Raw genomic sequence first — 22,654 nt, forward strand, 5'->3', positions numbered from 1 at the left:
GGATGCCCCATGCCGTTACATGGCCTGCGCGCGTTACACAGCCCAACATCCATCTACCCTAACCCAAATGTTTCCAAACTCAATGTATGTTCCATGCTGTTACATGGCCTGCGCGCGTTACATAGCCTTAACATACATTTTCATTCAAAAACACAACTACCATCTCACATGCATACATGGTCTAAGGTCGATCGGATGTGCCATGCCATTACATGGCCTGCGCGCTTTACACAGCCCAACATCCATCTACCTTAACCAAATGTTTTGGAATCAATGTATGTTCCATGCCGTTACATGGCCTGCGCGCGTTACACAGCCTTAACATACATTCTCATCCAAAACATCTACTAACTCAACATCACACATAATACTAATATGATCATGACATGTCGTGATGAATGATTATATGCAAACAATGCAAGATCATATGAAAATGATGAATTTTGGATATAGTCCATTATAAAATCGATGCATAATACAATAATAAATAACCCGATAAAACACAAATCTAAATATACATTCATGCTTATAGAAAAGATTAATAAATTCAAGGGAGAAATTAATTATTGGTAGATCATAATAATTTCATAAAACATAATCTAAAAGAATACATATTTATATACTCAAAGACAAAATACTAATAAATCAAGATAGACAAAATCTAAAATGTATTCATACTCAAAATCAAATTATTAAATCAAAAGAATACATCATATACTAATAAACTATGTAAATCGAACATCATCTAAAACGTATTCATAATCAAGATAAGTTATAAATTTAAGAAAAGAATCAATCACTAGTAAGTCATTGAAAACTATAAATCTGATCATAGAAAAAGAAAACAATAACATGTTGAAAGTATGAAGATTGTACTTACCGTGGAGAAATCACAAAAAGAATATCACCCTTAGATAGAGGGCCTTCAACGCTCAAAATTATCTTCTTCTTTTCTCTGCACCCTTGTCTTTCTTCTCTATTCTTGCTTAACCAATATAGGCTCTCAATTCTCTTGTTTAATATACTCACTATTAACTCGACATTCTCATCATCTTTCTTCTCTCCCCTCAATATTCCTCAAGATTCCTCAATATTGTCTCTTCCTAAACTATACCTAAATCCTCCTAAACTCCATGTTTCTTTCACCATCAATTTCTCTCTCCTCTCAATATTCCCTCCTCCTACCATCCATTTTTCTCTCCTCAATATTCCCTCCTCCTAACTCCACGATTCCATCAACCACCTCCTCCTAAATTCCCACGTTTTCCTTATATTTCCATACTTAGTTTCTCTCAATACTTGATTCCCTCAATATTGGATTCCTCTTTTTATTTGATTACAGATTTTCTCTCTCATGCAATATTTGATTTGTCTTTTATTCCCTATTTATGCATATCTCCCTATTTATGCAATATTTTCTTTATCATTTAATCACTCTTTTATTTATGCAATATTTGATTTGTCTTTTATTCACTATTTATGCATATCTCCCTATTTATGCAATATTTTCTTTATCATTTAATCATTCTTTTATTTATGCAATGTTTTTGACTTCCACGCATGAAATCCCCCAGATTCTAAAGTAGATCCGGATGGGGTTAAAACAATATCAAAATGTGTAATATATTTTATGTAGCTATGAGGCATTGAACCCTAGACCTCTTTCTTTATTCAAGGTGATTGTTAACTGTTTAGCTAATCCTCAACCTATGATTGAATTTAGCAAATAAATTCTAGTAACTATGTTAATCCCATACTAGTTTGGCCTTTGACGGTAATTATTTGAATATCAATACAAAATGCCAAGACTACCCTTATGCTTTAGTTTTGGGTGTTACAAGGTATGAGTATCACTACACAAGGTTCAAAACCTTTTTTTTGATGAAAGGGGGGGGCGCCCCTTTAAAAAAAAAAATTTTTTTTCCCCCTTTAAAAATTAAAATTTTATTTTTTTAAAATATAAAAAAAAAAAAAAAAAATAAAAAAAAAAAAAAAAAAAAAAAAAAAAAAAAACCTTATTGGAGACTTTTCGTTTCAGAGAATCTTCTTTTGCTGGAATGACATGCTCGTATCCTGTATTCTTGCATCCATGTATCTTGGTGTACCATTTATTAATGCCTACTTCTTTCTATTGTTTGATTACACGTACACCTGTCTGATCATAGGGTTAGGCCCATAGCTTCACTTGTGGTTATTTAAACATCGGGTTTTACATGTTAATTGCTTCATAATCATTTGAATTATTTGTAGGGTTCATCGAGGTTATTGTTTTGCATTGGTGGACCTTATGGTCATGGACCGCAATTGCGTGGTCGTGCCAATGTAACAATCAAGTTGTCTTCTTTGGTTCTAAATCATCAAATTGCATTGATAGTGCTATTGGAACAGCTCTATAGGTAATTAACTTTTTCCATTTGACTTTTGTATCCTTTTTACTCTTGAAAGATGCATGAAATACAGCGGATAGCTTGCTGGTACACAAAGAGATGATGGGGGTTCTCATCAAAATGGACATATTGTCAGTTGAAATGATTAGTTTCTTTTTCCAAGCCCTTTAAATGTCCTCTCACAAAAACTTGTTTGGTTTGGGGCAGCCATAATTGTGATCCAGTCCTATTATTTTGTGGTTGATGAATTCACTGCACCACTGTGTCTTGTTCTAATATTTCAGTCTAAATAGAGATTCTAGACTAGGCTGATGGAGTCCTATGTTTGTTAGTTTACTGAACCTATTGATTTGAATCAACTGAAACTGTATGCCACTTGAATAAATTATTCTAATATGAAAGAAGTTAATATTAATTGAATTTGACAACCTGTGGTTTTGTGATACTCTTCTCCGGCTTGCACATTGATATAATATAGCCATGCACTTAGGTGCGAAGTCAATGACCTAGGTTTGATTTTTTGCAAGGGTCCTAGGCAGCTAACTTTCTTTGATTAAACAAGGTGTGCTGTTGCCGTAGACCTTTGAAGGCACCTGGATGCCTTGGTGACCATGTCTTAAGGTGGAGTACTTGTCATTTCCTGGTGCATCCCTCTATAATAACATTAGCTGGTGGCTCTTGAACTGAAAATGAAAGCATAAACAAGAAAACTTTTTCTATCTAGCAGGTTAAATCTTACCTCTGAGAACATAATATAGTTTCTTTCATTGCCTCTACTTTTACCCCATGCAAAAAGAATTTGTTGAACAACTAGGTAAGAGGTTTTACTTGGAAGAATGACTGGTTGAAAATTACAAATCCATAAAGATTGGCTTCTGAGGCTTACAAAATGAAAACTGACCATGGGAGGACTGACCATGGTCATTCATGTTCCTTATCTGTGTCATTGAGTGCACTTAAGGACTGGTAACCTTGAATGAACTCCAATAACGTAACTTGGATTAATTACATTTCTTTTTCACTGTATTAGAGTCACATATAGCCTTTCGGTTTAATCAATAAACATAGTTTTGGGCACAATATTACAATTTCCCATTATTTTGGTTTCCTCATAAGGCATTGAAATTGTATCTTCTCCAAGACCTTGCACCTACAAGGATTGTGTTGGTTGAGTTCTACAAGGAGTCCAACTCTATTAGAGTTTTTATTCATGTAAAGTTCTTTTTACCCAAGTAAGGGTATTCATGTAATGGTGTACTTTCTACTTAATTATAAATAGAGGGCTTGTGATCACATTGGTCATTAAGCCATTCTACCACTATTAGTTTTTTCAACATGGCATCAGAGCCTAACTTTGATTAGGATCTTTTTTTTCTTTTTTCTGCAAAACCCATCGCAGATTTTCTGCAACGGTCAGCAGGAATTTTCTACAACCATCACAGAAATTCTCAATTTTCTGTAACCTATTGTTCAATTAGGGAAGCGACCTACCTTCTCTTCTTCTGATTTTTTTTAAACCCATCGCCAATCTTCAGTTCTACTACTGGCAGTTTTTCAGTACTGTCTTGGTCGCCAACTGAAGAATAAGAACAGAAAAAAGAGGAAAGAAGAAGAGAAGAAGAGATTCGATTCAGTTCCGTTCGATTTGAGGAATAATAACAGAAAACAGAGGAAAGAAGAAGAGAAGAAGAAATCAGCAATTTCCGCTGCTTCTGCAACTGCGAAAGCTTCAGTTTCAACTCTGCAACCGCAATGACTTGACTTCAGCTCGCCGAATCGCAACAACTTCAGCTTCAGCTCCTGCAGCTACTACTGCTTCTACAACTTCAATTAGGACCTGTTTGTGATTTCACATATCTTCAGGGGCCTGTTTGTGATTTTCCATAACTTCAGAATCAGAATCAGCATCAGAATCCAAATCCGAATCAGAATCAAAATCAGCAGGAAAAAAAAAAAGAAGGGCATTATGGCAACCACTGATGGTACTACTGCCTCCATTGGTTCCGAACATTATCCCACTCTTCATCCTCTTTCAATACGATTTGATGGAACAAATTATTTGATATGGTCTCGATCTGCCTACTTGACTATTGCCGAAAGAGGACTTGTTGGACACCTTACGGGTGCCACAATCAAACCTCCCACCACAGGTGTTTCACAGGATAAATGGATCTCGAATAACTCTCTTATTATGCCATTCCTTTTGAACTCTATGAATCCAAATATTGCCCGTGGATACCTATTACTTGATACTGCAGCCCAAATCTGGAAGGCTATTACTAAACATATGGACAGTTGGGGAATGATGCACATGTTTATGAGCTACGAAAGAAGCTTCATGAGACTATCTGATAAGCCCCTTCTATCACGAGTCTACACTCAACAGCGTGGAAAGCAAATCCCTAAAATCTAGGGAAGGAAACGATTGGAAATTTTGAAGAGTCATATTTCATTCAGGTTACTTTTTAGGATTAGAGTTGAAGAGTCCTACTCGAATTGGGATGATTCTTTTGATTAATACTGTAGGAACGTAATTGCTATAAATAAGGGGAAGGAAGAGTAGAAGGGACATGTTTTGAGAATTAATTGGGAAGTTGAGTGAGAGTTCTTGCTCTGGGGTAGCCGTAGGATTCACCTACTACTAGTAGAGTGATTTGTTTTTAAAGTCTTTTGATTATATTGGAGATAGCTATTATCGTGGTGTGATAATTTTTCAATTACAATTCTGTTGATATCGGGTCGTATCAATTTGGTATCAGAGAAATCGATCCCAAGGGAAAGGCAAAAAGCAGAATGGAGCAGCGGGTAGAAGATCTGGAAACGATCGTGAAGGAAATACAAGGGCAAGTATGAAGCTTAGCACAACAGATAGAAAAGGGAGAAAAAGCCAACAATGAATTTCGTGAAGAATTGCGATTGATGTTTTCAAAAGGGAAGTTAGTTGATAATCTAACTGCAGAAGAAATTGAAATTAAAGGCACACCAAATCACGTTGTAGAATGGGTGAAACCGAAAAATCAAAGGAATTTTTTCCTAGGCATCTTGACATGCCAATTTTTCAGGGAGATGATCCTATGGGATGGATCGCACGGGCAGAAAGGTATTTCGACCTGCACAAATTAAGCGATGGAGTGAAACTACATACCGCAACCTTGTGCTTCGAAGGAGTTGCGTTATGGTGGATACGTTTTCGCGAGTTACACCAACCATTACTATCATGGAGGAGTTTGAAAGAAGCGATGATCCAGCGTTGTAGCTCAGCACAGATGAAGACCCCTCAAGAAGCATTGATCACCCACAAACAAGAAGGGTCGTTCGCAACTTACAGAGACGGATTCGAGGTGCTTACAGCGGCTGCCGGCGCGGTAGAAGAATAATGGCTGAAAGGCGTGTTTTTGGTAGGATTAAACGAGGATGTGAGAGCTGAGGTGAGGGTATTTGGACCCACTATGTTGGGCCAAATAATGGATCTGGCCCAAGCAGAAGAGGCTAAGAACCTGACTGGAAAATTTAATAAAAGATCCACTGGGCCCAACCCACTCCAACAACCCATAACTTAACCCAGCGATACATTAATTTCGGTCCAACCAACTCATACTCAAAAGCCACCAGCCTGAACCAAGGACCCGGAACAACCCAAGGATTCACCAACCCGGTTCGACCAACCCAAAAGTTGGACCCATCATCTTCTTCCTCTCTTCGATCTGCAACAACATCAACGGCAGGAACAGTGGGTCGATCATGGTGGCTCTCTCAGGACGAAATCAAGGAAAAAATGGACAAGGTTGTTTGTTTCCGATGCGATGCGCCGTATACCAGAGGTCATTGATGCCCTTTGAAGCAACTGCGGCTGTTGCTACTTCACGATACTGATGAACCAGATGTCGCAGCTTTGGCAGAAACGATCGATGGGTGCAACGGAGTCAACGAAATTGACCCTGTAATAGAAACGGAGCTTTCCCACACATCTCTAGTAGGAATCGACTCACCACACGTTGAAATTGAAGGGGCAGATCCACGGTCACAACGTCGTTGTGTTGGTTGACTGTGGTGCGGTGCATAATTTTGTGGCACTGGAGCTTGTGGAGCAATTAGGGGTGGAATTACACAAGAAGGACTTTCAGGTCGCTTTGGGAGATGGCATGATTCATAAAGGGACGGGAGTGTGTCGAAATCTTCCGATCAACATGGGCGGTGAGATTTTTGTACAAAACTTTTACCCATTCCAGTTGGGTAGTATTGACGCTATCCTAGGTGTCAAATGGCTTCAGACATTTGGGGAGGTGAGAAGCAATTGGCGTTCATGAACCATGAATTTTGAGTGGCAAGAGCGACCGGTAAAATTGTGTGGAGATCCAACTTTATTGAGATTGGAGACAACAATGAAGAATGTGTTGCAGTCTGTACGGGCAGGTGGTGAGGGTTACTGGTTACAACCTCAAACCACAGAGGAGGAAGATCTGGAAAGCCTGGCGAATGCGTCTATCTCGCATCTATTAGAAGAATTCGTACAACTATTTGTAGAACCCACAGGGTTGCCACCTCGAAGACCACAGGACCACATGATACGGTTAGCCAACGGAAGTACTACCTAACATTCGGCCTTATCGCTACCCACACTCACAGAAGAACAAGATCGAAAGGACAATGAGGGAGCATGAGGGTCATTTACGGACTACTTTTGAGTTGCTCACACAACACAACCTTGTAGTGAACAAAAAAAAAATGCATGTTTGGAGTTGCTACACTGGAGTACTTAGGGCACATCATATCTAAAGACGGAGTAGCGGCGAATCCACGGAAAATCAAGTGTATGGAGGAGTGGCCCTAGCCGCAAAATCTTAAAGCCCTACGAGGATTTTTAGGGTTAACGGGGTATTACCGCAGATTTGTCAAAGACTATGGTAAGATTGCCACTCCGCTCACTAATTTATTAAAGAAAGATGGGTTTCAATGGAGTTATGATGCAACAAAGGCATTTAACACCTTGAAGACAGCCATGACGACCGTTCTGGTGTTAGCTATGCCCGATCTTGCAAAGGAGTTCTAGGTGGAGACAGATGTTTCCAGTTTTGGGCTAGGTGCGGTTTTGATGCAAGATGGTCATCCAATTGCTTATTGGAGTTGGGTGTTATCATCTCGAATGCAAACTAAATCCGTATATGAAAAAGAATTAATGGCAATAGTGCTTGCTGTCCAGAAATGGCGTCACTACTTGATGGGGAGGCATTTCAAAGTCTACACTGATCAAAAAAGCTTGCAATTTTTGTTGGATCAACGTATTGTGCCTATGGATCAACAGAAGTGGGTCATGAAGTTGTTGGGATTTGATTTTGAAATTCTGTATCGTCCGGGCAGCGAGAACAAAGCCGCCGACGCTCTTTCGCGACAGTCAGCGGGTGATATGCAGCTTTCCGCCCTAACAGCAGCAAACTGGCAGGAAAGTGAGGGTTTAGATGCAGCGGTACATGCCTCAGACCGTTACCAGAAGATCATTCAGGCCTTGATGAAGGGATCCCAAGACTACCCCAACTACCAGCTTCAACAAGGCACCTTACTCTATAAGAACCGATTAGTCATCCCCGACGGTACACCATTAATCCCAAATTACTTTTGGAATATCATTCTACCCCATTTGGTGGGCATTCAGGGTTTTTAAGGACCTACAAGCGATTAGCAGCTGTGGTATACTGGGTAGGAATGAAGGCTGCTGTCCACAATTTTGTGGCTAGTTGTGATGCTTGTCAGCGCAGTAAATATCAAGCCATGAAACCCGCTGGACTCCTTTAACCACTGCCAATTCCAGATCGCATTTGGGAGGACATTAGCATGGATTTTATTGGTGGGTTACCTAGGACTAAGGGTGGAGATACCGTGCTTGTTGTAGTTGACCGGCTATCCAAGTACGCTCACTTCATTGCTCTTTCACACCCTTACTCCGCCAAGGACGTGGCTACCTCGTTCAGCAAGGAGGTTATCCGCTTACATGGGTTCCCTCGAACCATTGTCTCTGACCGAGATTGCGTCTTCCTTAGTAATTTTTGGATGGAGCTTTTCAAATTAGCGGGCACCAACCTTAAGTTCAGCAGTGCCTACCATCCTCAAACAGATGGTCAAACGGAGGTGGTAAATTGCAGCCTTGAGATTTACCTACGATGCTTTTGCGCTCGCCAACCGAAGGACTGGATAAATTGGTTGCCGTGGGCAGAATATTGGTACAATACAACATTTCATTCAGCCACTAAAATGTCTCCTTTTCAGGTTGTGTATGGGCGAGACCCCCCCCTTCTCTTCTGCATTGGGAGGATGGTCGATCTAAAGTGGATGGGGTTGAGGTGTTCATTCGGGAGCGTAATCGAGTGTTGGATGACCTCAAAACAAATCTGCGGGTGGCCCAAGATCGGATGTGCATTTCTGCGGATTCAAAACATAAGGAGGTGCATTATCAAGTGGGGGATGAAGTTTTTCTTAAGTTACAACCTTATTGCTTCGAAAACTCGCCAAACAGCCCAATGAAAAACTCAGCCATCGCTTTTACGGACCGTATCAGATCATTGAGCAAGTGGGACCAGTTGCCTATCGTCTACATTTACCCGCTAATTCAAGGATCCACCCGGTGTTTCACGTCTCACAGTTGAAGCAGGCACTTGGGCAGCATCTTACTCCGCAACTGCTTCCAACTTGTTTGTAGGGAAACGGCGAGTTGCAACTCACACCCGAAGCCTTGCTCAACATTCGTTTCTCTACTCAAGGGATGTTGGAGGTTTTGATTCAATGGAAAGGACTGCCTCCTTGTGAAAATACTTGGGAAACTTATGATGAAATGCAGTCCCACTTTCCAGATTTTCACCTTGAGGACAAGGTGAAACTGTTGGAGGGGAGTATTGATAAGCCCCTTCTATCACGAGTCTACACTCGACAGCGTGGAAAGCAAATCCCTAAAATCTAGGGAAGGAAACGATTGGAAGTTTTGAAGAGTCATATTTCATTCAGGTTACTTTTTAGGATTAGAGTTGAAGAGTCCTACTCGAATTGGGATGATTCTTTTGATTAATACTGTAAGAACGTAATTGCTATATATAGGGGGAAGGAAGAGTAGAAGGGACATGTTTTGAGAATTAATTGGGAAGTTGAGTGAGAGTTCTTGCTCTGGGGTAGCCGTAGGATTCACCTACTGCTAGTAGAGTGTTTTGTTTTTAGAGAGTCTTTTGATTATATTGGAGATAGCTATTATCGTGGTGTGATAATTTTTCAATTACTATTCTGTTGATATCGGGTTGTATCACTATCCAAAAGGAACTGACTATGGCCCAATATTATGCTGAGTTGTGTTCTCTTTGGCAGGAGTTGGATCATTATGGGGATTATCACCGCACTAATCCAGATGATGTGACTACTTATAGGAAGCACATTGATAAGATTCGGGTATATGACTTTTTGGTAGGTTTAAATGTGGAGTATGATCAGATCAGAGTGCAAGTATTAAGTCGTTCTCCCTTTCCTACACTTGAACAGTCTTATGCCCTTGTTCAGTGTAAGGAAAGCCGTTGATTAGCCATGCTTCATGCTCCTATTGTAGAGAAATCAGCCTTACAGTCTGTTAGCACTAAGTTTGATTCGACTAAAGAGATTGTCAAGTGTGAGCATTGTCACAAACCTTATCATATCAAGGCTAATTGTTGGAAGTTCCATGGGAAGCCTATTGATTTTGAACAAAAAAGAGGTCAAAGAAGAGGAAAACCGAAAGCCCATATTTCTGAGACAGCTTCCACAACACCCTCTACAGACGTTGGTTTTTCAGAAGAGGAGTTAGCTACTCTGCAATGTATTCTGCAGTCTTCTACGCCGGTACACCCTCTACCAATGCTTCCTCTACTACCCATACCAACTCCTACCTTGCTACTTAAGGTAAAACTTTTACAGGTTTCCAAGTTTCTTCGGTTTCTACTCCTTGGATCATTGATACAGGAGCCACAGATCATATAACAGGGTTATCCTCCTTTTTCTTACAATATTCTCCAACTTCTGGGAAGGATAAAGCTCGAATTGTTGATGGTTCATATTCTTCCATTGTTGGAAAAGGGACCATTTAGCATTCTTTGTCACTTTCTTTGTCTAAAGTTTTACATATTCCCTCTTTCTCTATTAAACTTGCTCTCTATCAGTAGTTTTACTCATGACTTGAATTGTAAAGTGATTTTCCCCCATCTTGCTGTGTCTTCTAGGATCTGGTCACGGGGAAGGAGATTGGACGTGGTAAACTAGACAATGGACTTTATTTGCTTGAGCCGATTGAAGGATCTACTTTTGCTTTGACTACATCTTCTAATCAGGTCCATTTGGTAATATCAGACCTTCATCAGTGGCATCGTAGGCTAGGTCACCCCCCTCTAGGAACTCTTAAGAAAATATTTTCTGATTTAGTTTCTTCTTGTAATGAGGATGATTTTTTTTTGTGAAGCCTGCATTTTTGCGAAGCAAACTTGTTCTACTTATTTACCTTCTCTTCATAATAGAAAATCTACTCTTTTTATGCTAATTCATACTGATGTGTGGGGTCCCTACCAACGTGTGTCTATTACTGGCCATAGGTATTTTTTTTTTTACTTTTATTGATTGTCACTCTCTTTTTACATGGATTTATCTTTTAAAACAAAAAAAATGAGGTTTTTCGATGTTTTCGTGATTTTCATAATATGATTGAAACTCAGTTCAATGCCACTGTGAAGATCCTTTGCAGTGACAATGGCACAGAGTATATTGATGGTGAATTTTAGAGATATCTCTTTGAATCTAGCATAATACATCAGACCAGTTGTGTTGATACGGCTACCCAAAATGGGGTTGCCGAAAGGAAGAATCGGCATCTTTTAGAGATAGCCCGTTCAATTATGATTGCTATGATTGTACCTGACCAATACTGGAGTGATGCTATACTCACTGCTTCTTACCTTATGAATAGGATGCCCAGTAGGATACTTGGTTTTTAATGTCCTAATGAGATTCTTCAGGGAGCCTCTTCTTTTGTTATTCCCCCAAAGGTTTTTGGATGCGTGTGTTATGCTAGAATCATAGCCCACCAGAGTAAGCTGGCTCCCTACGGCCTACGCTGCATATTCGGGGGTATTCTTGCTACTCAGAAAGGGTACAAATGTTATCATCCTCCTTCCAGGAAAACCATTGTATCCATGGATGTAATTTTTAATGAGTCTTGCCCTTACTATACACCTCTCCATAGGTCTGCATAAACCCCTTTGCAACTAGTCTTGCCTTAAACCTGTTGACTGATCCATCCATGTTTTGTTTGATCACAAACACCCATTTACAACCCACTGATTTTTTTCTTGGAGGAAGTGTAACCAACTCTTAAGTATCATTTTTCTTCATTGCCTGCATTTCCTCTACCATAGTTGCTTCCATCTCTTATTAGCATAGGCTTCTTGCCAACTTTTAGGAACAAATATAGATGATAAAGAGGATATAAAAGCACGGTAAGAGTCAAACAAAGAGTCATAAGAGACATATCAGGAGACTTTTGCCCCTGTTGTGAAACTGAACACTGTCAGAGTCCTATTGTCTATAGCTGTGAATAAAAACTGGAATCTGCACCAACTACACATATAAAATGCCTTCTTACATGGGGAGTTGGAGGAAGAAGCCTATATGGAAATCCCATATGGTTTCTCCGATGACAATACTGCAGGGAAAGTTTGTCGGTTAAAGAGGTCAATTTATAGGTTAAAATAGTCTCCTAGATGCTGGTTTGGACGCCTCCTGAAGGCAATGACTTTTATTTGGATACAAGCAAAGCAATGCTGATCATACACTATTTGTCAAGAAGTCAGGTACTAACATCACACTTCTCATTGTTTATGTAGACGATATTGTCATCACAGGGAATGATGGTGAAGAAATTCAAAGGTTGAAGGACTTTATTGGCAGAGAGTTTGAGATTAAGATCTAGGGAAGTTACAGTACTTCTTAGGGATTGATGTGGCTCAATCAAAGAAGGGTATATTCCTGTCCCAAAGAAAGTATGTCCTAGACTTATTATCAGAAGTGGGAATGTTGGGGTGTAAAGCAGTTGATATCCCAATTGAAGCTGGAGCTAAACTTAAAGAAAAAAAGGGAGAACTAGTGGACAAAGGAAGATACCAAAGGCTAGTAGGGAAGCTTATTTACTTGTCCCACACCAAGCCAGACATCGTTTATGCTGTGGGGATAGTGAGCCAATTCATGCATGATCCATATTCATCTCATATGAAGACTGTTACTAGAATACTACAATATTTGAAGGGAACTCCTGGAAAAGGAATACTTTTGTCACCCACTGATAATCTAAGAGTAGAAGCATACACTGATGCTGACTGGGCAGGATCTCCAGACAGAAAGTCAATTCAGGTTACTGTACCTTTGTTGGAGGTAATCTTGTTACTTGGAGAAGTAAGAAACAGAATGTGGTAGCTTTATCCAATACTAAAGCTGAATATAAAGTATGGTTCATGGAGTTTGTGAGCTACTATGGTTGAAAGGCTTGCTACAAGATATTGGACTCCAACTTCCAAACCCTATGATGTTATATTGTGAGAACAAGGCTGCTATTAGTATTGCTAATAGTCCAATACAACATGATCGAACTAAGCACATTGAAATTGACAGGTTTTTTGTCAAAGGAAAGTTGGAACAAATGCTTATTTGCATGCCTTTTGTGAGGTCCAGAGACTAAGTGGTAGATGTCTTCACTAAGGATTTGAAAGAAGGAGATTTCCTTCCTATTGTAGGCAAGTTGGGCATGACTAATATCTATGCCTCCACTTGAGGGGGAGTGTTGGTTAAGTTCTACAAGGAGTCCAACTCTATTAGAGTTTTTATTTATGTAAAGTTCTTATTACTCAAGTAAGGGTATTCATTTAATAGTGTACTTTTTACTTCATTATAAATAGAGGGCTTGTGATCACATTGATCAATAAGCCATTCTACCACTATAAGTTTTTTCAACAGATTGTGATAGTATGGGGTGTAGTTTAATCTGCTTCTTTGGTAACAGAATATTGACGTTGGAGCTTGAAGAAAGAAATATCATGATTTATAATCCTGAGGTTTAGAGAAGAAATTTCAATTGCACTACTTTTCATGATAATAATATCATCTACATAAGCTATCAACAAGGTGATGTGGGCATCGATCTTCTTCACGAACAAGATATGACCAACATTACTCTGCTTGTAGCTAATGGAAATCATGGTTTTTTGGAACTTTCCAAACCATGCTCTAGGACATTGCTTCAATCCATGTAGAGAACGGTTAAGTTGTACACTTCTCCACAATTCTATAGTAGTGAATCCAGTTGGGATGTTGATTTATACCTTCTCTTGTAATGCTCTGTGGAGAAAAGCATTCTTTATATCAAGTTGTTGAAGATTAAAATTATATAGGGATAATTACTGTCGCCCCCCTATACTATAGCTTAATTACTACATCCCTTGTATTTTTTGAAATTACTAATCCAACCTTTAACTTTGTCTACAATTACTAATGCTCCCTTACCTTTAAGCTCCATTAGTTATCTGATGATGTGGTATCTTTATATTTTTTAAAAACCCCAAAATAACCTTGAAGTTTTCTCTTTACTTATTTATTCTTTTGTCAAATTACACTACTCCCCTTTGTTAACAATCGGAATAATTAGCCTCTTATCTGTTTTTTTAATCTATCTCTTTAAAAAACAACGATAGTTTCCTCTTCTTGTAGACTATCCTAAAAATCTCAATAGGGGAAAGTAGTGATTGAATATAACTCAAAGATTGAAACTGTTGATGAAGAAAGCTCACAACTTAAAGTTGGAAACTGCGATATCATGTAATATATTCATGGTGATTTCCTCTTCGTCTTCACTCACTTCCTTGCTGTCTATCTTATTTATTCTAAGAATCTACAAGCTCCGGTCAGAGGAAATCAGAGCTTGCAATGTAGTTGATATCAAATCCAATTGAGTAGAGCTCAAAGCTCTCCCTAGATGGTCAGTTACCACTCAGTGTAACTAAAGGTCCACCAAACAATAACCTGAAAATTTTTATGCAAGGAAGGAGCAGTTAGTTCTAATAGATTCACTGCTACTTTTGTATTTCCCCCTGGTTAAATATCTAATCTGGTACTTAGTGTTGGCAGTTGGCTATAAATAAATGAATTTGGTAATAATCTATTACTAATCGCCTGGACAAAGAGGAATCTCTAAGCATTTGATTGGACTGGTTTGACCCCCTTGAGATTCCTAGACAACAAGAAAACTCGGTTGAAGGTTTAGAGAGAAGTTTATTTAATCTGGGGAATTGTGAGTGATCATTTATTTTTGATGGATTATGCATGGATGACCATGGTAAAAAATTCGGGGGAAACTCAAGTTTCGATCGGGTGAAAATGGGAAACTTAGGTGGAAACTTGGGAAATTTCAAGGAAACCGAGGAGTTTTCCGTACAAGTTTCGACAGGTTTTAGAGAGTATTTTGGGGTGGGATCCTGTATTTAAGCTAATTAGAGTATAAAGAATACATTTGTTGTATTTTGTTAAAAAAATCAATGTAGATATGTCATTCAATGTACATAACATCAATGTAGAGTTGTCCAAAAAGTATATTATAAACTTAACTACTCAAGCACATAACATTCAATATATAATTTCTAACTTCAAAATAGTTGACAATAAAAGGAAAATACAACTTAGTGTTAAGAGGAGTGCCAAGAGTGGATTTATCCTGTGAGATGAGTAGTACTATGCCTGTAACATCCTTTCCTCCAACCAACGAACATAGACATCTCATGGCATTTTATGCCTATGGTTGTCAAGTTAATCGACAACTGCAACTTTATGAGTCTGATCCTCAATATGCTTAAGATAACCAATCTGAGGGAATACGCACTTTGGATAGGGAAGTCCTAAAGGAGGGGGTATTTGTCGTAGGTATTTGGGGAAACATGAAATAAACAAAAAAATTGAAAATTTGGGAAAGCTACAAAATTTACAGGAAAAAGTTCCAAGTTTCCACAAAATTTCTCAGATTTCCACGAAATTTCCCAAGTTTCCACAAAATTTTCCAAGTTTCCCCGAAATTTTTCAAGTTTCCCACGAAATTTGGGAATTTTTTTCCCCTCATTTTTCCTTATGAACCAGCTGGTCCAACTAGGTTGAACCAAATTTTGACAGTTTCAATCGAAACTGAGGACTTTTTTTTAGTCCTCATGAGTTTCATTTCGCATTTTCCAAAATGGGAAATTTCGCAAGTTTCGATGGAATTTTGTTCTGTGGATGGCAAGAGAGCATTCTTCATCTCGTTGCAACAATTACACCACAAGTAGTTATGGGAATTCAAAAGATTTTAATTGAATCTCTCTCCTAGGATCTCCAATTAGAGATGATTGCAGGATATAATCTCATAAAAAGGGAGACACTCAATGGGTATTAGATATTTCCCTAACCATATAGTGCATCGACCTAACCACTTTGTCATTTACTGTCTTCATCTCCTCTACGTTTGAAGTGCTGCATAATGGCCTACTGAGGGTATCTGCTGCATCTATAAACTCTTGTGAAACATGAGGTCTCTTGTGATCATCCTCATGTTTCAACATGGCCTGAAGCTCTTTGACTTTGTCACAAACTTCGTTAATATCCTCATAGTGTTCTCGCCAAATCTTAAGAAGTTGAGAGTATTGCCAATGGAAAATCCCTTGGTTTGCATATTGCTAGGGAAATGGAACTTCTTTTATGTACTTCAAATATCGTTCATTTAGCAGACGATTATCTGATGAAGGAGGTTTTACAGAATCATCTTCTATTCTTACCTGATGAATATAAGGGTAAAGTTGGTATTTATTATGGTTTTTATAAATGGTGCAAAATAGACATTACATATCCAATCTTAACAGCCACTTAATGCCATTAGAGCTGAGGGGGGCAATAGTAATTCCATAAAGAACAGGGTTTGATTAGTAATAAAGCTAAAGTACGATGGGGGCAACAGTAGTTATCCCGATAATATATTACTAAAAATGAGAATATTATGCACACTATATTCATTTTGCCACTGCGCAAAGGTCTTGGTGGTAGTCAATACCATAAGTTTGTGTGAATTTTTGTGCCACCAATCTAACATTTTATCTATTCATGTACCATCATCTTCGGGTTTGACCACAAACACCCATTTGCATCCAACAATCCTCTTCCCTGCTAGTAAGACATCCAGATGCCACATTTTGTTTTTTCCTAGAGCTTTCATTTCTTTTTTTATTCCTTCTTTATATTGAGAATGAGCTAGAGTTCATTCCAAGTTGTTGGGAATAACATGGTTGTCAAAGCATCCACCTAGGCACCTAGGCCCATTTTTTGTGCAAGGCGACATGGTGTCGTGTTGCTTGGTGTCACCTTGGTTTTCATTGCCCTCTATTGCCTTGCCTTGCTTTGACAATCTTTGAGGAATAGAATCCATAGACTAGGAAGAGATAAATGACTGAAAGACAAATGATAAGGAATCATATGACAACATTAGATATAGGATGCTAAGTGTATGTCTTATAAAGTAATTGGTAAATTCAAGGAGGGATCAACAATAGGATTCATAATGGACTCACCAGATGAAGGAACAGCTTGAGCTGGCACACTTCTTATTTACCTGGTAGAATAGTCGTTCGCTGTCCTTCTTGTCTTTCATCTTTCAAGTTAGAGCAAGAACCTTTTGAGTTAGGCCAAGATGCCCATCTTTACCTCTTGAAGTTCTCCATAGAGAAAAGCATTATTTTCATAAATTTGTTGAAGATCTGAATAGTTGATTACTACATGAGAAAATTTTGCACACTATATGTATTTTGGCCACTGTACAAAGGTGTTATGGTAGTCAATACCATAAGTTTGTGTGAATCTTTATGTCACCAATCTAATCTTATACTATTCACATACCATCACCTCTAGGCTTGACCACATGCTCCCGTTTGCACCCAATAATTAATCCTCTTCCCTATAGATAAGACAACCAAAAGGCACGTTTTGTTTTAGCCCAAAGCTTTCATTTCTTTATTCATTACTTCTTTCTAGTGGGAATTAGCTAGAGCTTTATTGCAAGTTGTTAGTAATAGAAACTGAAGACAAGAAAAATAAAACACTAAAAGAAAGATGATAAGGAATCATATGACAACATTAGAAATATGATGTTGAGTTCATGCCCTACAATGTTTTGTGAGGGGTCAACATTAGGATTCGGAATGGACTCGCCAAATGAAGGAACTGGAGTAGGAATGTAGGACTTGAGCTGGCACACTTTTAATTGACCTGGTAAAATAGTGTTTGGCTATCCTTGTGTTTTCTTCTTTTGAGTAAAACCTTTAGATGAGATTGTAAAGGAATTATATTGCTCACCTTACATACCTGGTTCTTGTTTGTTGAACCAATGGTTGTAGTATTTTGTTAGTTACCTCCTCTTCAAGGAGGGCATCATCTGCAAGAATGGCTAGAGGAACTTTCATAGGAGAAATGAGAACCAAATTCGTTTCACTAGACTCATTCTCCCCCTGAAGAAATGTAGTGGAAGAGTAAAGAATCATTTTCCTGAAATACCACATGATAATAACAAGCATTTTACTGGAAGGTGGATGATAATGCTTGAACCCTTTTTGGGTGGCTGAGTATCCAAGAAAAGTACGTTGCAGCCTATGAGGGTGAAATTTTCCATGAATGTGGTGATTGTACACAAATGCAACACACCTGAACACCTTTAGGGGGGGCTAATAAGGCATGCAGAACCCAATAGGTACTCAAGGGGGTAGTTATGTTGCAACACTTTGGGAGGCATTTGATTAATGAGGTGCGGGTTAAAAGAATTGCATCACCCTAGAAACAAGGAAGGCATTCGTAGTGAACATCAAAGAACTAGCGACCTCAAGGAGATGGCGATGTTTACGTTTAAACACTCCATTCTGTGTAAGCATGGTTCAAGATCTCCCAGGGAGATCTCGCCCCTTCCAAAAACCAAGATTTCAACCGAGTGGTGAGATCTCGGTCGAGATATGGTCTTTTTTTGGGGCAAACTTGATGGCCTATCACTGTGGGTTTTAGGGTCCAGGTTTGGGCTAAAATTTGGCAGTTAGCCTAATTTAGGCCTTCTAAACACACTGGTGGCCTTGGATTTGTGAGAAAACAACCTTAAATATGAGTTCTAAGTCAACCCAAGTGTGAAACCGAGATGCTGCAGGTTTGGAGAATGCAAGATTATACAACATGTAATATAGAACCTTCAAGGCTAATAAATGAAAAGTAAGTGTATCAAATACATCAAATAACTTAAATGTTTAAGTTATCAAAATTCCATCCATACGAGTATCACAATCTCAATTGTCGAGAATAAAATAATAAAATTATACAATCATTAGAAGTTCTATATAAGTCATAACTCATAAGTTCACAAGACAAGCATAAAATGATTGATCTTCCTTTGGTATTGTAGATGTGCTAAGAGTAGTTGCAAATGAAAATCCATCTAAAATCCACAAAATATCCGGCAAAAATTGAGAGTTCCAACGAGATATGGCGAGATCTGGGGTGAGATAGACAAGTTCTCAATTGAGAAGTGGGAATCTCACTTTATCTCGTCTTGCCTTCTTAAAAAAGCGAGATATCTCACGAGATCTCAAACCATAGGTGTAAGTGCGTCCACGCAACTGGTTTAAAAATAGCTCCATGATTACTTAAGTAATATTGGAGTTTCCTCATAGTATACTCAGTTCCAATATTGGGGCAAAGGGTTTTAATGGAGGCACTAAACTAGGTTCTTACAATTTAATGGGTTCTTACGATTTAATGAAAAGTCTAAAAGTAGGTGACAACATCACTTTTGTAATTTTTGGTTTTGGTAAAACTTTTGTAATAGTTGTACATGTTTTTGCAACAAAATCTGTTGATGCAAATAATTATTTGTGGATGTCGTATTAAATCTATGGCAGTAAATTTATTTTTCGGTGGATATGGCGACAAAGTTTTAGTTAGGACTATTTCATCAGCAAATATATAGCCTAACAACCAATCTATTGTTGTGGCTATTTGGTTGTGGAATTTGTCTGATAAAATCTATGGAGACAAAATTTTACCTAGGTATGTTTCCATGACTATTATACAACTGTAGGCTAGTAGCTTTGAATATCTACCACTAAATGTATAGTTGCGGATTTGTTTGTAGCACAGATTATTTAACTGCTACTTTATAGCTTCAAAGCTTTTTGTATAGATTTTTTTGCAACAAGTACGCAGTTATGGATTTGTAACTATAGATCTTTTGCATAGCAAATGTATGGCACTGGATTGAAAATGGGGAAATAATCATAATGTTGTAATTGGACTTCAATAGTTGCAGATTTTGGTTGAAAAATCTAAACACAAACACCTGTTTTTTGAATCCTTGATCATTCAAACTTTAGACAAGTGCACAAATATATTATTGGTCATCCAAATGACTCAAATTCAAAATGCATCTATTAAAATTTCAATCCATGTAATCCATCTAAAATTCATTTTGTATGCTAAAAAAAATAAAAATAAAAAAGAAAGCCAGACTTGGCTAGTTGTTGAGTAATGCATGTTCAGATCTTTTCTGGGTTTGAGCTTCCCAAGCTCAGTGCTACTAGGGAACTCTACAGTGGTCTTACCACCTTCTTGATTTACTATTCTATATTTTGATATGGTGAGATATTTCTTGTAATAACAATCAATTAACAGTTCATAATGGTCCAAGTTACACGGAAGTTTATTTATTGCTCATGTGGTTCTGTTTATATTTCATTAATTCAGATTTTAACAACTTAAGAGGAGCTAAAACTGCATAAATTAAATAGAACTAAATGCCAGCTTAGGATTTCAAACGATGTTGAGGAACTCCTTATTTAGTTAGTGCATCCATGCATCATAATGTTTCCTAACTTTAATTTGCCGCTCCTTTCTGCATGAGGTGACTGTGGCCTCCACATGCTCCTAAGTATTTGTGAATAAATAGTCATTTGGTAATAAGAGAACTAATAATACCTGGTTCTTGGTTTGATGACTTTGATCTTCAGGGCATGGACCATTCTTAAAGGACAGAACTACCATCACTAGAGGTGTCACCTTATTCTTCAAGCAATACATGTGAAGTTGTAGTTTTATACTTTGTATGTTTTTTTTTTTTTTTTTTTTGGTAAATTGATACTACTTGTTGATTAATGAACTTTTCCCTTCACAATATGTGTGTTCCTTGTCAAACCAATATTATTTTTGTTTCAAGTTTAACTGACTGTTGAGAAGTATTATAATTGAGCAGAAAAAAGACTATTGTTCAAAAGCTAATAGTTTTTTTTTTGTGACACTGTAATACCACTTCCTCTATTCTTAAATTAAGTGATCTTAATTGTAGAGGTAATTAAGTTGTACAACATAGAATTATGGATTACTTGCAATTTTTCTTATGCAGGGTAGCTAAGACAACGTCCATATGAAATGACAAAAACTTCTCCTCCCCTTTTGATGGTGTGATAATTAGTATGTTGAGGTGATGCATATCCAGATCATAATTAAGGCCTTCAGACTTGCTGCCCTGCCTTTAGAAACCTAGGTGAAGTCCCAAGCCTTGCTGCTTAGCAGCTCTTCAAGTCATTATTGTTTTCTCATGCTTTGTTAAATTGGCATAGACACTCCAAAGTGTAACCTAAAATTGCCCAGTGGTACATTCTGTTGGTATTTCCCACGAAGTCATTCTTTTTCATTTTTTTATATCCAAAAATAACCTTAACCGTTGTGACATTACCTTAGGTGCCCTTGAGTCTCCAATTTTTCTTATACCTTCCCACAAGCACAAGTGCTGAACCCTGCCACTACCATGACATAACTGAAGGGCTTCCCATCTTTCTCTTGTTACCTCTTTCTCAAACCTCCATCTTCAAAAAGTTTTTGGATCATCAATCCGTAGACTTAGAAGCTTACATGTTGTCACAACTCCTGCATACATGCTTCTGCATTTAATGTTTTTGTTTACCTTCTGCTTCGCTTTCTCCTTATTCTTACTTTAAATGAAACACAGGCTTAGCAGCTTTTTCTCCCTCTTCTCTCTCTTTCCCTCTCTCTGTTGCTCTCTTTTGTCTCTTCCCTCTCCATCGTCTCTTCTCTCTCGTTTTGTCTTTCTTCCTTCTCTCATCACCAAATCTAGGTTTTCCCCCAAAATTTCTAGCTCATGGTTCCCAGATGCAACCTCATTTACTGTAAATATAGGCTATAAAGATGAAGAAAACCCTGACTGAGGAAAATAATAAATCCCTAGTTAAGAACAAACTTGAAAACTAAGTTAGATAAGAAAGGAAAATCAGAACCATAAGCCAAATCAGATTTCTATTTGGACCATTTGTTTATTTAAGACTAAAGAAAGATTTGGTGTTGGTGGGGTTGGGTGGCCCTTGCATGAGCTGGAGTCACCAATTTTCTCTTTAATTAGATTGCTCAACGAAAAGTGAAGTGATGGGATCACCGGCAGAAGGAGAGACATCAAGGACGGTTTTCTTAAGTTGTCTTTCTTCTTCGACATTTTTGTTGCAGTTGTTCATTGTAACTTAAATGGCTTTAAATGAGAGAAAGGGAGGTCAAGGTCAAAATCATTAAGAGGCATCGAGATACACCAATTTTTTACCTTTTTATAAGGATAAAAAGATAAGCTCACAAGAATATAGTGGCAGTATAGGAATTATAAAATTATATAACCATTGACTTAACAGAAAATATTAACAGAATGTACTATCATGCAATTTCAAATAACATTTTCGGGTGCCTCTGCTAATCTGGCATAATTTTGTGGTGTCTACTTTTCGCCATACATTTTGGTTGTCTCTAAAATTTTCTGAATCTATTATTTATCTATTTATTTCCTTTTTTTTTCTTTTCTTGGGTAAGAAAAGAAATCTACTTTGTTCTAAGTTGAAACCGTGGGGATAAGTACAACCAAGTCCATCAAATAACAAATACCAATGCACAGATGAAGGAGGGGATGGAAGAAAACAAGGATATATATTGTTTTGCTGCCAGAGAAGGGAGATGGTCAGCTGCAAAATTTGTGTGTGAGAATGCTGAAAAGAAATTGAAGAGAAATTCTTTGTCAACAAGAAAATATCCTTGACAAAATGTTTAATTCCCCATGGCATATGCTACGAATCCCGCTTGTAGGCAGTGGATGATGCTTGCATTGTCACTTTCAATCAGAATTCTCTGAAGCT

General features: G+C 38.0%; 1 protein-coding gene across 2 annotated transcripts in view; it reads left to right on the top strand.

Annotated features, from left to right (window-relative positions):
* LOC149015885 (methyltransferase) overlaps nt 1-22,654 on the top strand; it is a 43,746-nt gene that overhangs the window by 17,615 nt on the left and 3,477 nt on the right. The window contains exons 6-7 of one of the 2 annotated variants that reach the window (XM_089156317.1): nt 2,251-2,396; nt 20,477-20,518. In XM_089156317.1, the coding sequence (XP_089012443.1) occupies nt 2,251-2,396; nt 20,477-20,516 (186 nt within the window). In that variant the 3' untranslated portion in view covers nt 20,517-20,518. Of the gene's footprint in view, nt 1-2,250; nt 2,397-20,476; nt 20,550-22,654 lie in introns of those variants that run through there. The other variant, XM_089156316.1, reaches the window with a different exon arrangement.

Source organism: Hakea prostrata, chromosome 5 (genome assembly GCF_041222555.1).
Source record: "Hakea prostrata isolate BN-2017 chromosome 5, UWA_Hpros_2, whole genome shotgun sequence".
Lineage (NCBI taxonomy): Eukaryota > Viridiplantae > Streptophyta > Magnoliopsida > Proteales > Proteaceae > Hakea > Hakea prostrata.